This window comes from Ambystoma mexicanum, chromosome 1q (genome assembly GCF_040938575.1).
Source record: "Ambystoma mexicanum isolate Mex_15411 chromosome 1q, UKY_AmexF1_1, whole genome shotgun sequence".
NCBI classification, from domain to species: Eukaryota; Metazoa; Chordata; class Amphibia; order Caudata; family Ambystomatidae; genus Ambystoma; species Ambystoma mexicanum.
Genome location: NC_090922.1, coordinates 1,522,928,866 through 1,522,943,653, shown reverse-complemented (window position 1 = coordinate 1,522,943,653; position 14,788 = coordinate 1,522,928,866). Strand labels below are relative to the sequence as shown.

General features: G+C 51.9%; 1 protein-coding gene across 8 annotated transcripts in view; it reads left to right on the top strand.

The window, feature by feature from the left end:
* SZT2 (SZT2 subunit of KICSTOR complex) overlaps positions 1-14,788 on the top strand; it is a 2,035,845-nt gene that overhangs the window by 936,633 nt on the left and 1,084,424 nt on the right. For all 8 annotated transcript variants that reach the window (XM_069642429.1, XM_069642432.1, XM_069642427.1 and 5 more), the window contains one exon: positions 13,394-13,571. In XM_069642429.1, the coding sequence (XP_069498530.1) occupies positions 13,394-13,571 (178 nt within the window). The remainder of the gene's footprint in view (positions 1-13,393; positions 13,572-14,788) is intronic.

The following is a 14,788-nucleotide window of genomic DNA, read 5'->3' as shown; positions in this document are numbered from 1 at the left end:
CAGTGGACACTGCACATTGCTCTCACAGTGGACACTGCACATTGCTCTCACTGATGGGAGGTTTTGGCAGCTGCTCTAGTTGGGCATCTGATGCTGGTTCTAAGGATGGGGCCCCACAGTGGACACTGCACATTGCTCTCACTGTTGGGAGCTTTTGGCAGCTGCTCTAGTTGGGCATCTGATGCTGGTTCTAAGGATGGGGCCCCACAGTGGACACTGCACATTGCTCTCACTGTTGGGAGCTTTTGGCAGCTGCTCTAGTTGGGCATCTGATACTGGTTCTAAGGATGGGGCCCCACAGTGGACACTGCACATTGCTCTCACAGTGGACACTGCACATTGCTCTCACAGTGGACACTGCACATTGCTCTCACTGATGGGAGGTTTTGGCAGCTGCTCTAGTTGGGCATCTGATGCTGGTTCTAAGGATGGGGCCCCACAGTGGACACTGCACATTGCTCTCACTGTTGGGAGCTTTTGGCAGCTGCTCTAGTTGGGCATCTGATGCTGGTTCTAAGGATGGGGCCCCACAGTGGACACTGCACATTGCTCTCACTGTTGGGAGCTTTTGGCAGCTGCTCTAGTTGGGCATCTGATACTGGTTCTAAGGATGGGGCCCCACAGTGGACACTGCACATTGCTCTCACAGTGGACACTGCACATTGCTCTCACAGTGGACACTGCACATTGCTCTCACTGATGGGAGGTTTTGGCAGCTGCTCTAGTTGGGCATCTGATGCTGGTTCTAAGGATGGGGCCCCACAGTGGACACTGCACATTGCTCTCACTGTTGGGAGCTTTTGGCAGCTGCTCTAGTTGGGCATCTGATGCTGGTTCTAAGGATGGGGCCCCACAGTGGACACTGCACATTGCTCTCACTGTTGGGAGCTTTTGGCAGCTGCTCTAGTTGGGCATCTGATACTGGTTCTAAGGATGGGGCCCCACAGTGGACACTGCACATTGCTCTCACAGTGGACACTGCACATTGCTCTCACAGTGGACACTGCACATTGCTCTCACTGATGGGAGGTTTTGGCAGCTGCTCTAGTTGGGCATCTGATGCTGGTTCTAAGGATGGGGCCCCACAGTGGACACTGCACATTGCTCTCACTGTTGGGAGCTTTTGGCAGCTGCTCTAGTTGGACATCGGAAGTGTGAACCCAGTCGATTGGCTTATGGCAAATGGAGCTGCCTGGAGGATCGAGCTGAGGGTGCCATTTGTAAATGAGCACTATCCTAGTGTAGAGATATACTCTGCCCACATATGGCTGAAACGCCTTTACCGAGAAGAATTATTCATTGGAAATCAGGCGGGGATGCCCCGTATCAAAGTGGCCTGTCTGGGAATCCGGCTGAACGTGAACAAGCTAAACCGCCAGCTATGCTACACTAAATGTGTTTCACTTGGAAACAGAGCGCCAGGGGACCACTCCGGCGGTGATAGTGCGCGGTACAAATGTCCTTTAACACTAACAACATTAACAGTCACGTATGAGGTTGCGCGAAGTGAAGCACCGATTATTGCACTAAGATCTGACTCCCGCATGCCGGAACTTCTGGATGCCCCAAGTGGTGGAGAAAATATTGGTCACATATAAGGCAGACCTGACAGTGGGTTGGCTTTGCCCCAGCTTTACCAGCACCTTAAAAGACGGGCGATTTCAAAGCCCTTGAATGGTTTGAACCCCTGATGGGTAGGGCAGTGCCTGATACCTGTTTAGCAGGTGATGACTATTATTCCCAGACAGCCATGGGAACGTCTCGTGCTACCTGCTGATAACGCCTACACCCTCCGCTTCATTTTACCAGGATGGAAAGAAGCTAGCTAACATAGCCTGCCCGTTCAATCCTCGGGTTCCCTGCTGGGACTGCCACATGTCAGCACTATTCCAACAGCAGTATCACAGTTCCTTCCAGACCTGTAGATAGTGCAGTGTGTACTGCACTACCTGTTGAGAAATGCAGAGACCACCCTAAGAGATGCCCTTACTATACCGAGAAGTGATGGCCGTTGAATGTGCCAAGGCTTTTCGGAGTTATGAGCCTGTTTAGAAGAGGATTTCTTTTGTTACCAGCTTTGAAAGAATGCCAACTTGCAGCCTGTAAGCTACGTATTTCAGTGGCAATCACCATTCACATGTCAAGCTTTCTCTAGGCCTGGACTGGACCCGTAGAGGCCACCTAAAGACTACACATCAGTCTCTGTGGCAGGCAGCAGGTCCACACCAGTCTGGGCTTGGTCTCCCAGCAGCCCCCCACGGCGCTGCTGGCAATACTGTCCTGTGAAGGACTGCGAGAACGTGGCTGACTTTCAGCGCCCAGCCCGCACAGCAGCAGCTCAGGCCTCACTAATATCCGGCGTTATGCTATAATAATTATAACGCGCTTAATACCCAGAGTAGTAGTATTAGTAAACCAGAGGTTTCTAGGCGCGGACCCGGGGGTCGAACCTGCCTTGGTCCGTGTCGTCTTCCTTCCAAGGCGAGCGCGTTGCCGCTGAGCTATCCTCCCGATACTTGGTGCTGGCGCGTATTCGGAGATGCAGAGAGGGCGGCGTCCGTGACACTACATGAAGCATTCATCAAAGGGAATTCACTCGCTACCGGTGCCAGCCTTTCTGCAAACTTAACGGGTGAATGATGTATGAGAGAAAGTTCATCCCTACACGATCTAACTCGGGCAGGGGGCAGCCAGACATCACGATGACCACTGGGCGAGGATGGACAGGCAAACACTAACACGCAGCTGGGCGACCCGTGGTCTAACTGGTCTCGCCATGGTTGCCTGGTGAGCCAAACACAAAGGAGGGTAGATATGCCAAGAACGTGGGAGAACGGGGAAGGGAGGATGTGGGCCATGGGAGAAGGGGGGACACGGGGCCCACCCACAGCAGCGCGCAGCAAGCTCAGCCCCCCTCTGCCACAAGAGCCAGTGTCCAGACCCCACAACGTCTCTTCGCGCTCTGGCTCGGGGTCATGCCATCCCACTGCTGGCCTGGCCTCTGGCCTCAGGTCCCGACAGTTTGCATCACGGCCCTGGCCTTGCCACACACAGCAAGTGGCATTGCTTGCCCTGATGATGACATATGCCTAATGCAAAGATTAGCCCAACAAAAAACGGCTGGCGCCATCATGGGAAATTAAAGGGGAGTGAGTGGGGTGGGCGGACTGTGTAAAAAAGTAAAAGGCAGGCCCCTTTCTATTTGCAGAAGTGCGCCCTGTCTCCAGCCTGCCCGGCCCCTCGTGTTGTTCTCTTATTTTACTTACTGTGTGACTGGCTTCACTTGACTTCACTGAGCACACGGGCCCGTGTCCGGCAGCAGAGTCCTCTCCTCGGCTGAGCCTGGGCCGGGCCAGGCAGTCTGCACCCCTAGCACTGGGACTGCCTACAGACTGCAGCAGGCCGGCCAGCCAGCCAGAGAGCCTTCATTCTAGGGACCGACCCGTCCACAATCTGCTCCTGAGTTCACTCCTGCTGGCTGCCTCTTGCTGGGGTATCACCCGGCGGCGGCCCCCCTCCCGGCTCCAAAGAAAACTGTCTTGGTACTAACAAAAGCAACACGAGCCGAGAGAGAGAGAGAGAGAGAGAGAGAGGGGCACGAGCTGAGCCTCTCTCTCTCTCTCTCTCTCTCACACTCACTCACTCACTCACTCACTCACTCACTCTCTCTCTCTCTCTCTCTCTCTCTCTCTCTGGTCAGGACCAGCCGAGTCCACCCAACCCCAGCAATTTGTTGCAAATGCAACGTACGTGTAAAGTGTAATTGAAATCACACAACCACAAGAGTGGCTGCCTCGTCCTCCTGACTGGCGCCACGCCGGCGGAAGGCTGGGGCACTGCCAGTACCATCCATGGCCTAGCTATTGTGATGCATTCATCAAAGAAAGAAACACTTAGGTGTTAACTTTCTTTGATGAATGCAACCTCTGTGAGCTGGCTGCTTAAGGGCTGCAACCTGCATGCAACCATGGCAAGCAATAATGTAACTTTCAATAACATAAGTTACTTTTTACCAAAAACAGGCCCCAGCTGCCTCATGAAACCGGCCCTAGGGTCTCTGAGTGGTTTGGCACGTGGCCGAACGGCCGATACCCCAGTGCGCCCCTGCTTGGTACTTGCCTTCTTGGCCTTTTCCAAAGTTCTTATATTTTATTTTTGCCTTCTTGGCGTGTTTCACATTTCACATATTTTGTTTTCCTCTTATTTAACTTTCTTTCCTTTGATCTCTGCTTGTAATATCTGTCATAAGTTCATAACATATGTCAGAGGATTTCGAATGTGCGACCACTCGGCCACTCTGTATCCTTCTCTTTTAACAGCTTTCAAATTGCAGTCACTTTCCCTTTAACACCAACCAGACTTTTGTTGTGCTCGATAAATCACTGGTTGTGTAAATGAATGTCTTTAATCTTTTCCTCGCAGCTCAAAGCTGTTACCAACCTATCCTCCACTCCTCCCCAACTCCACCGCTCACCCGGGATGGTCGGAGGCCGTTTCCTGGTACCTTGAAGGTTTTTCCTCCGCTCCCTCGACTTTGCCTTTCGAACACTCACAGCCTCCTGAAAGCTTGGAAATCTTTCCGGCTTTCCCTCAATCCTCTCAATTATTGACCAGCCTGTGGCCTTCCAGCTCCCACAGCCTTGTTCGCATCAGCCTTGGAAGAGCTATTCCTTCTCGTACCCAGCCTCACTCCAAGTGTGCCTGTGCATGCCACCTTTTATTTTCAAAGGGAGTCTTAATTAGTGGCAGGTGTACCTTATTAGAACTACCTGCCTGACTCTGTCTGGCCTCTTTACAGGGACAGGGCCAATGCAAGTCGGTGGGGTAATCCTTCCATCCTCTATCCTCATCTTCCTTGGTGCAGTACTTTTGTCAAGACAAGGTGGAGTGCAATTATAGGAGTTGTAGTTCCCCATAAAACAAACAGGGGTAGGGGCTAGATGTATTGTGGAAAAAGGGGAATACCATGTCTTACCATAGGGTGCTTCTTCCCTACTCCCCGAGGACCCCTTACCCAGGTGACCCTGCCTTTCTTGTCCATCCCCAGGGTCGGGATGCAAAAGCGATGGCCCTTTCATGGCCACCTGAGTATGCAGGACCACAATTCCAAGGGCCGCATCAGCCTAATGTGGAAGTGTTTGCTTCAAAGTTATTATTTATAATATGCATGCAGCAGTAAAAGATGCATTTTGTCTACACTGGAAAGAAACATGTGTCCACTATTTGTTTTAGAAAAACAACGGGTCCGCGCAGATGAACACCCCAGAATTGGAAAACCAAAACACTGAAAAGAGGAAAACCTGATTATTTCTTCCATTAATCAATCAATGGAGATCACAATATCCAAAAATACAATTCATTACACATTTCATGACATATCTACCAACATCTACTTCTCACCAACTTCTTGGAGAGGAGGAGTGATAGATATCCAACAGCGCATAAGTGGAACAGTCAGAGGTGGAACAGCCTGAAAAACAACACGGCCACGATACATCCTAATTCTTTGGTCCAGGTTTACACCTCACGTCCCTAATTCTACTCTGGCGCCCTCCAGGATCATTTCGATCCACGGATTCTGTTTCTTCTCGATTCTGGACTCTACTTTGCAGTCTGGTTAGGTTATATGATATGATATGATGTTACACGCTCGTACACAAGTGTTTCAAATGTTACTTCTCATGATATGTGTTTTGGTCAGGGTATTGGAATGTTCTGCTGGACATTGAACATTCCGCCCTCTGCCTGAACTTCCACAATTTGAGATACTGGGGGTGCGGGGGGGGTTCAACTCCTCTGAAGGTAGAGGTTACCAATCACCCCGTTGAGTATTAGCTACACAGAATTGCAATCTGTGGACTGCACACCCCACACCCCGTCCCTGATTCACGGTGAACTTTTACTGAGAAAATCTAAAGGGGAAACCCCACAATCTCACTGCACGCCCCCATCCTATATACTTAACCCAAACACAGCATCTATATTTATGAGGTAAAAAATATTGCAAAATGTAACTCCGCAAAATGGTAATAGGGTAAAAGTGTGCAATATCGTTAATGCTGGAGAGCTGGCGAGAGGCAGTGATTATGTTTATCTCGAAGGATCAATTGCTCATAGTTGGACGATTGTGAGGGCACTTAAAAAAACAACGCGTAAAAACACAATTGGAACAGTGCCGCCTAGTAAAATACGCCTGTCGTAAAGGAGCAAACCTATCGAGATAGATGGGCCAGAACATATGGAGAAAAATATATGAACCATGTCTGTAGTTCTGAATTTGCTGTGTTGGCAGGGTCTGTCTGAGACGCTGTAGGGGGCGCTCCGCGCATGCGTTGATAATAATACGAGGCCTACTTCAAAGCCCAGTTATGCTCTCTCAGGAAGATTGTACCACACAAGTCTCATACAGTGATCCGGACTGTCTGTGTTAGTGCAGAAGTTGAGTAAGAAACAATGTAAATTGGGTTTTGAGGCGTCATTTGTATTTATGTATTGCTCTATTTCTTACCTGTACTCTGTATCATTCGTTGCCTTGTAATGTCATTACCAAATCGTGTTTAAATATAAATAAAACTGCAGGTACAAAGATGCAAAGAGAAACACTGACTTCCGGTCAGGCAACACTTCATTACATTTGGGTGACCTGGGCGGGGGGCATAACGAATGTCCTAGAGGGGCCCATCTGCCTTTGGATAGAAGAGAACACAATGTATTAATTGATTTGTAATGCTTCCACTGTAGAATGCCTCACTGATTTCATAGAGTTTATTGTATTGTGCAGTGTCTTGCATACAAGTTGCTTCAAAGCATATCACTGACCAGACAATCTCTAGATTTATTGAGTGACTAGTGTCATTGTCCTGCCTCTAGACTCTGTACACAAACATTCCCAAAAGAAGTCTGACACAAACTGAAGGGAACCTTCTGCACGCACCCCGATGCCAAGGGGCGATAAACCTGTGATACTTCAGCAGCATCCTCCCCCCTGCCACAAGGCTTGCCCAGCACATGAAGGGCCCCACACAGATAATGGAGACAGACAACGCCTTCACAGCCCTGGAAGCGTCCAAGCCAGCAACATCCATATCACGGCCCAGGAAGTATCGTAACATACATGCTGCGGTCATAAAGACAAGTTCCAAGCACTCCATAAATGCCAGGCCGCCAAATGGTACACCAGCAACAGCCGCCCGCGATCTCAGGCGAACACAAACAGGAAACGAATCCGAGCATAACATGGTTGCAACACAGACTCTCAGACCTGTGACTAACAACTCTGCAGCTGCAGCTTAGCAACTGTGAAAGCCTAGACGGCCCCTAATGCATACCACTTTCAGCGTGCAGTCTCCAGAAAACAAACTGCTGAAACTTATCAGGCAATTAGGAGCCAGTCAACATGCAGCAATGCCTGACCAAGACTAATCCCGCTGGACGCACAGACTGATGCTCTGTAATGCTCTGCTGTTAAATCGCCAGCCCAAATGCTGGCAATCCACATCCTGTACAGCGCTGCGCTGCTCTCGTGCTAGGTCCCCAATGCTGGCTATCCAGTCCAGTCCAGTGCTCTCGAGCTAGGTCCCCAATGCTGGCTATCCAGTCCAGTGCTCTCGAGCTAGGTCCCCAATGCTGGCTATCCACATCCTGTACAGCACTGCGCTGCTCTCGAGCTAGGTCCCCAATGCTGGCTATCCAGTCCAGTCCAGTGCTCTCGAGCTAGGTCCCCAATGCTGGCTATCCACATCCTGTACAGCACTGCGCTGCTCTCGAGCTAGGTCCCCAATGCTGGCTATCCAGTCCAGTCCAGTGCTCTCGAGCTAGGTCCCCAATGCTGGCTATCCACATCCTGTACAGCACTTTGCTGCTCTCGTGCTAGGTCCCCAATGCTGGCTATCCAGTCCAGTCCAGTGCTCTCGAACTAGGTCCCCAATGCTGGCTATCCACATCCTGTACAGCACTGCGCTGCTCTCGAGCTAGGTCCCCAATGCTGGCTATCCAGTCCAGTGCTCTCGAGCTAGGTCCCCAATGCTGGCTATCCACATCCTCTACAGCACTGCGCTGCTCTCGAGCTAGGTCCTCAATGCTGGCTATCAACATCCTGTACAGCGCTGCGCTGCTCTCGAGCTAAGTCCCCAATGCTGGCTATCTAAATCCTGTCCAGCGCTCCGCTGCCCTCGAGCTAGGTCCCCAATGCTGGCTATCCACATCCTGTCCAGCGCTCCACTGCACTCAAGCTAGTTCCCCAATGCTGGCTATCCACATCCTGTCCAGCGCTCCACTGCACCCGAGCTAGTTCCCCAATGCTGGCTATCCACATCCTGTCCAGCGCTCCACTGCACTCAAGCTAGTTCCCCAATGCTGGCTATCCACATCTTGTCCAGCGCTCCACTGCACTCGAGCTGGGTCCCCAATCCTGGCTATCCACATCCTGTCCAGCGCTCCACTGCACTCGAGCTAGGTCCCCAATCCTGGCTATCCACATCCTGTCCAGCGCTCCACTGCACTCGAGCTAGGTCCCCAATGCTGGCTATCCACATCCTGTCCAGCGCTGCGCTGCTCTCGAGCTAGGTCCCCAGTGCTGCTATCCATACTCCGTACAGCGCTCAGCTGCTCTCGAGCTAGGTCCCCAATGCTGGCTATCCACATCCTATCCAGCGCTCCACTGCACTCAAGCTAGTTCCCCAATGCTGGCTATCCACATCCTGTCCAGCGCTCCACTGCACTCGAGCTAGTTCCCCAATGCTGGCTATCCACATCCTGTACAGCGCTCAACTGCTCTCGAGCTAGGTCCGCAATGCTGGCTATCCACATCCTGTACAGCGCTCCGCTGCACTCGAGCTAGTTCCCCAATGCTGGCTATCCACATCCTGTACAGTGCTCCACTGCTCTCCAGCTAGGTCCCCAATGCTGGCTATCCACATCCTGTACAGCTCTCCGCTGCTCTCCAGTTAGTTCCCCAATGCTGGCTATCCACATCCTGCACAGCGCTCCGCTGCTCTCCAGCTAGGTCTCCAATGCTGGCTACCCAGAACTTGCACAGCGCTCCACTGATCTCCAGCTATGTCCGCAATGCTGGCTATCCACATCCTGTACAGCGCTGCGCTGCTCTCGAGCTAGGTCCTAGAGGACCACATCTGGCTGGCTGGCTATCCACATCCTGTCCAGCGCTGCTCTGCTCTCGAGCTAGGTCCGCAATGCTGGCTATCCACATCCTGTACAGCACTGCGCTGCTCACGCTAGGGCCCCAATACTGGCTATCCACATCCCGTCCAGTGCTCCACTGCTCTCGAGCTAGGTCCCCAATGCTGGCTACCCAGACCCTGCACAGCACTCCACTGCTCTCGAGCTAGGTCCCCAATGCTGGCTATCCACATCCTGTACAGTGCTCCACTGCTCTCCAGCTAGCTCTCCAATGCTGGCTACCCAGACCCTGCACAGCGCTCCACTGCTCTCCAGCTAGGTCCCCAAATGCTGGCAATCCACATCCTGTACAGCAATCCGCTGCTCTCGAGCTAGGTCTCCAATGCTGGCTATCCACATCCTGTACAGCGCTCCGCTGCACTCGAGCTAGTTCCCCAATTCTGGCTATCCATACTCTGTACAGTGCTCCACTGCACTCGAGCTAGGTCCCCAATGCTGGCTATCCACATCCTATACAGCGCTGCGCTGCTCTCGAGCTAGTTCCCCAATTCTGGCTATCCATACTCTGTACAGTGCTCCACTGCACTCGAGCTAGGTCCCCAATGCTGGCTATCCACATCCTATACAGCGCTGCGGTGCTCTCGAGCTAGGACCCCAATACTGGCTATCCACATCCTGTACAGCGCTGCGCTGCTATCGAGCTAGGTCCCCAATGCTGGCTATCCACATCCTGTACAGCGCTGCACTGCTCTTGAGCTAGGTCCCCAATGCTGGCTATCCACATCCTGTACAGTGCTCCACTGCTCTCGAGCTAGGTCTCCAATGCTGGCTATCCACATCCTGTCCAGCGCTCAACTGCACTTGAGCTAGGTCCCCAATGCTGGCTATCCACATCCTGTCCAGTGCATCACTGCTCTCGAGCTAGGTCCCCAATGCTGGCTATCCAAATCCTGTCCAGCGCTCCGCTGCTCTCGAGCTTGGTCCCCAATGCTGGCTATCCACATCCTGTCCAGCGCTCCATTGCACTCGAGCTTGGTCCCCAATGCTGGCTATCCACATCCTGTCCAGCGCTCCACTGCACTCGAGCTTGGTCCCCAATGCTGGCTATCCACATCCTGTACAGCGCTCTGCTGCTCTCCAGCTGGGTCTCCAATGCTGGCTACCCAGACCTTGCACAGCGCTCCACTGCTCTCCAGCTAGGTCCGCAATGCTGGCTATCCACATCCTGTACAGCACTGCGCTGCTCTCACGCTAGGGCCCCAATACTGGCTATGCACATGCCGTCTAGTGCTCCACTGCTCTCGAGCTAGGTCCCCAATGCTGGCTACCCAGACCCTGCACAGCGCTCCACAACTCTCGAGCTAGGTCCCCAATGCTGGCTATCCACATCCTGTACAGTGCTCCACTGCTCTCCAGCTAGGTCTCCAATGCTGGCTACCCATACCCTGCACAGCGCTCCACTGCTCTCCAGCTAGGTCCCCAAATGCTGGCAATCCACATCCTGTACAGCGCTGCGCTGCTCTCGAGCTAGGTCCCCAATGCTGGCTATCCACATCCTGTCCAGCGCTGCTCTGCTCTCGAGCTAGGTCCGCAATGCTGGCTATCCACATCCTGTACAGCACTGCGCTGCTCACGCTAGGGCCCCAATACTGGCTATCCACATCCCGTCCAGTGCTCCACTGCTCTCGAGCTAGGTCCCCAATGCTGGCTACCCAGACCCTGCACAGCACTCCACTGCTCTCGAGCTAGGTCCCCAATGCTGGCTATCCACATCCTGTACAGTGCTCCACTGCTCTCCAGCTAGGTCCCCAAATGCTGGCAATCCACATCCTGTACAGCGCTGCGCTGCTCTCGAGCTAGGTCCCCAATGCTGGCTATCCACATCCTGTCCAGCGCTGCTCTGCTCTCGAGCTAGGTCTGCAATGCTGGCTATCCACATCCTGTACAGCAATCCGCTGCTCTGGAGCGAAGTCTCCAATGCTGGCAATCCACATCCTGTACAGCACTGCGCTGCTCTCACGCTAGGGCCCCAATGCTGGCTATCCACATCCTGTCCAGCGCTCCACTGCACTCGAGCCAGGTCTCCAATGCTGGCTATCCACATCCTATACAGCGCTGCGCTGCTCTCGAGCTAGGTCCCCAATGCTGGCTATCCACATCCTGTCCAGCGCTGCTCTGCTCTCGAGCTAGGTCTGCAATGCTGGCTATCCACATCCTGTACAGCAATCCGCTGCTCTGGAGCGAAGTCTCCAATGCTGGCAATCCACATCCTGTACAGCACTGCGCTGCTCTCACGCTAGGGCCCCAATGCTGGCTATCCACATCCTGTCCAGCGCTCCACTGCACTCGAGCCAGGTCTCCAATGCTGGCTATCCACATCCTATACAGCGCTGCGCTGCTCTCGAGCTAGGACCCCAATGCTGTCTATCCACATCCTGTCCAGCGCTGCGCTGCTCTCGAGGTAGGACCCCAATGCGGTCTATCCACATCCTGTCCAGCGCTGCGCTGCTCTCGAGGTAGGACCCCAATGCGGTCTATCCACATCCTGTCCAGCGCTCCGCTGCTCTCGAGCTAGGACCCCAATGCGGTCTATCCACATCCTGTCCAGCGCTCCGCTGCTCTCGAGCTAGGTCCACGATTTAAGCAATAAAATACAACAAATAAAAACTCCATTACCATCACTAAACCGCTGCAGTGTAGAACAGCCCATTTAATTTTACTAACAAAGGGGCACATATGCATGATCATCTGGACAATAAGCAGAAGGAGAAATCCACGCTCATCCCCATGTCAGACACCACCGCGCCTCGAGCGCAACTCCAGCCCTGAGAAGACTCACCAGAGGGCTGCAAAGATGTCACCCGGCCATACGGCTGTGCCTACATCATCCGAACCTGTCAACTGCACAGTAGATAGCTATTAGTCTTCAAGTCTGCATACATCAAACCTTTGCTAAAAAGCCAACTTCTAATCCCACTTCTCTTCAAAATCTGCAGGTGTGGACATCATTGGTAAAGAAGGACCTGCCTGCTACAGCTATGCAGCTCGTACCCAAATCATCTGTAACCTAGACAAATAGCTGAGGGCCTGCTGCATAACTAACAACCGATGAATTCGCAACCCAAACAAACTGAAATCCTGCTCTGTCCAAGTAAATCAACGGCTAGGAGAAATGGGTGACTCCGCTCAGCCTACAAAGGGAGTTAACAGGCGTTCCCATAAAAACGATGCCAACAACATCAGCTGTACTGATTCCAGAGTGTACAAAATGTAGAAGCCAGGCTTCTGCTGAAACTCTCAAGATGGGAACATATCAGCCAGGCACTTGTATGCATAGACCCATATCTATCTGGCAATGCACTTAGATCCAGCTAAGGAACTTTCGAGAAGGCTTCACTGTGATTCAGGAGAGGCACCGTAAGATCCTTCTGTGCACTACTGGTCACCACCCTCTGGAGTTCCCTGCCCCAGCAACATTGGAATGGAGGATCACATAACAACCAGAAAACATGTGGGTCTGCTAGGCATCTGGAAGGAAAGCAGTGCAGATATTGAATAACTACATTGGTGTATTCCAGGATAGCATGTCTCAACCCGTACAGTTCAGCTTTACAACATGCAACCGGATTGTCCCACTGATGCAGTACACTCCCTCCACAGGGTATGCTGGCATTACAAGTAGCCAAAGACCCTCAAAACCAACCGCCCCCTTACTAACCTGACCATCAATCATCTTTCCGTCTTTTACTACACAACCCAGCCACCCGCACACTCACAAGGTCTCTGATGCACTCACACACCCTTGCATCCACAAATGCACATTATCTAACATTGTAGCAGCCATGGTTTTGAACTGCCCATCCCGCTTGTAAAGTTGCACGGAGTAAACCCATCACCTAGTCCACCAACCCCACCGCAGGGCAACTCATTTGTCACAACCTCTCGCCCATCCACAATGTTCCACTCACTTTGCTCCGCTTGCTGCAGCTCTGCCATCTCTGGACATGACCTAGTGCACACATAAATTACAGAAGTTGTGCTGTACATTAACTTTTGAGTATTTGAAAGGATTTCTATTCATACCGACTTCCATCTGTGTTTAGTTTTTTCCCTGCTCAGCATTGAGAGCGTCCTAATACGTGTCACAGCCAAGATAACAAGCGCCAGCCGAGGATAGCATTGCGCATGGTAATGGAATAACTGTAAATATATAATACAAATGTTACACTAATTTCTTTAATTTCCGTATGTCTAGTGTTGAAATGGAGGATTTCAGCGAGCAGGAATTTCCGTTCTCGTCTCCTGTCGCCCCTTATCCAATGCCAGCAGAAGAGCCGAAAACCTTCATCCCCGGGAATGCTGAATTCTCTTTGTCCCTGCTAGAGGCTGAGCAACCCTGCGAAGTTTCCCCTGACCGCCACAAAATTATCCAGGTATGGCTATGCTGGCTATCTTGTCTTCACTGCTTTTTCTCCTTTCTCTACTGCCGCAGCCCCCAGCCAGAGGACGGTTCTTCTCGTACTGTGTCAGGCTGTGGTCATAAGGGCAGACCCAGGAGTTTGGTCCTCCTAATAATACATTCTGTAACTTATAGCCATTTGTATTTTGGCTGACATCCCTTGCATTCGTTGCTGCAGTAAAACACCCTGCGTATTTGCAAGAGGACCCCACACATTAATTTCCTTTTTTCCATTGCTCATATACGTAAAAGCAAACGGCACCTCTGCCCACTTTATGGTGCCTGATGCAAACCACATTTTCGAAGGGATTGTGTCCTCCCACGTATTGCTCATCTATGATATCTTCATTTTAGCTTTAGCTTCTTTGGGAAAAAAGTTCTCAGCAGAGGGCGCTGTGCGTCGAGACGATTGACTCGATGTCCCTCGAGGGCTTCCATCTCGGCTGACGTAATCGTCGAGTACATATACCACATGCAGCAACCGTTGACTTCAGTTCCGTTTTTCTGCAAATGCGATTGCTTCGAGATTAACGGCGAGCTTCAGTTTCCTTGTAAAACGCATCGAAAATGGCCTCGTCTTCAGCTCCGAATACTCCGACTTCTAAAAGTGTATAAAATGCGGCAACAAGATGTCAGTCACGAAAAGAAACTATTGTCGGCTAGCAACATGGCTTTAAAGTCTGCTAATTCCTCATGTGCCCAGGCAAAGTTTACATTCACCCTGTGGGACTGCATAGCGATAGCGGCTGATCACATACCTGAGGGTGAGGAAAGAGACGGCTTCATGAACCTGATGAGGTATGGCAAAGAGTCCATGTATGAGTCTCTGCAATCCGGTTTGGACACTGCTGATGGTGTCAGCAGGGCCCTGGCAGCAAGCACGGTCATACACAGCTTTGCGTGGTTGCGGGAGTCAGGAATTGCACCTGGTGTACAATCCAGGCTCCTTAAGATGCCCTTTGACGGCTCTCATTTATTTGGAAATAAGGCTCATGAAAGCCTTGAAAAGCTGGAGACCTCATAGGCAGCAGCCAAGTCCTTAAGTGCTGCGGTCAGCCAACCACAGCTTTTTCACCCCAGCGGACCATCTTGGAGGGCTAGGTCTTTTCGCTTCTACTCCTCAGTTGGACGAGCGAGAGGACAGGCTGGTCAAAGAAGACGGAGAAGATTCCCTCATGGAGGACAAGGGAG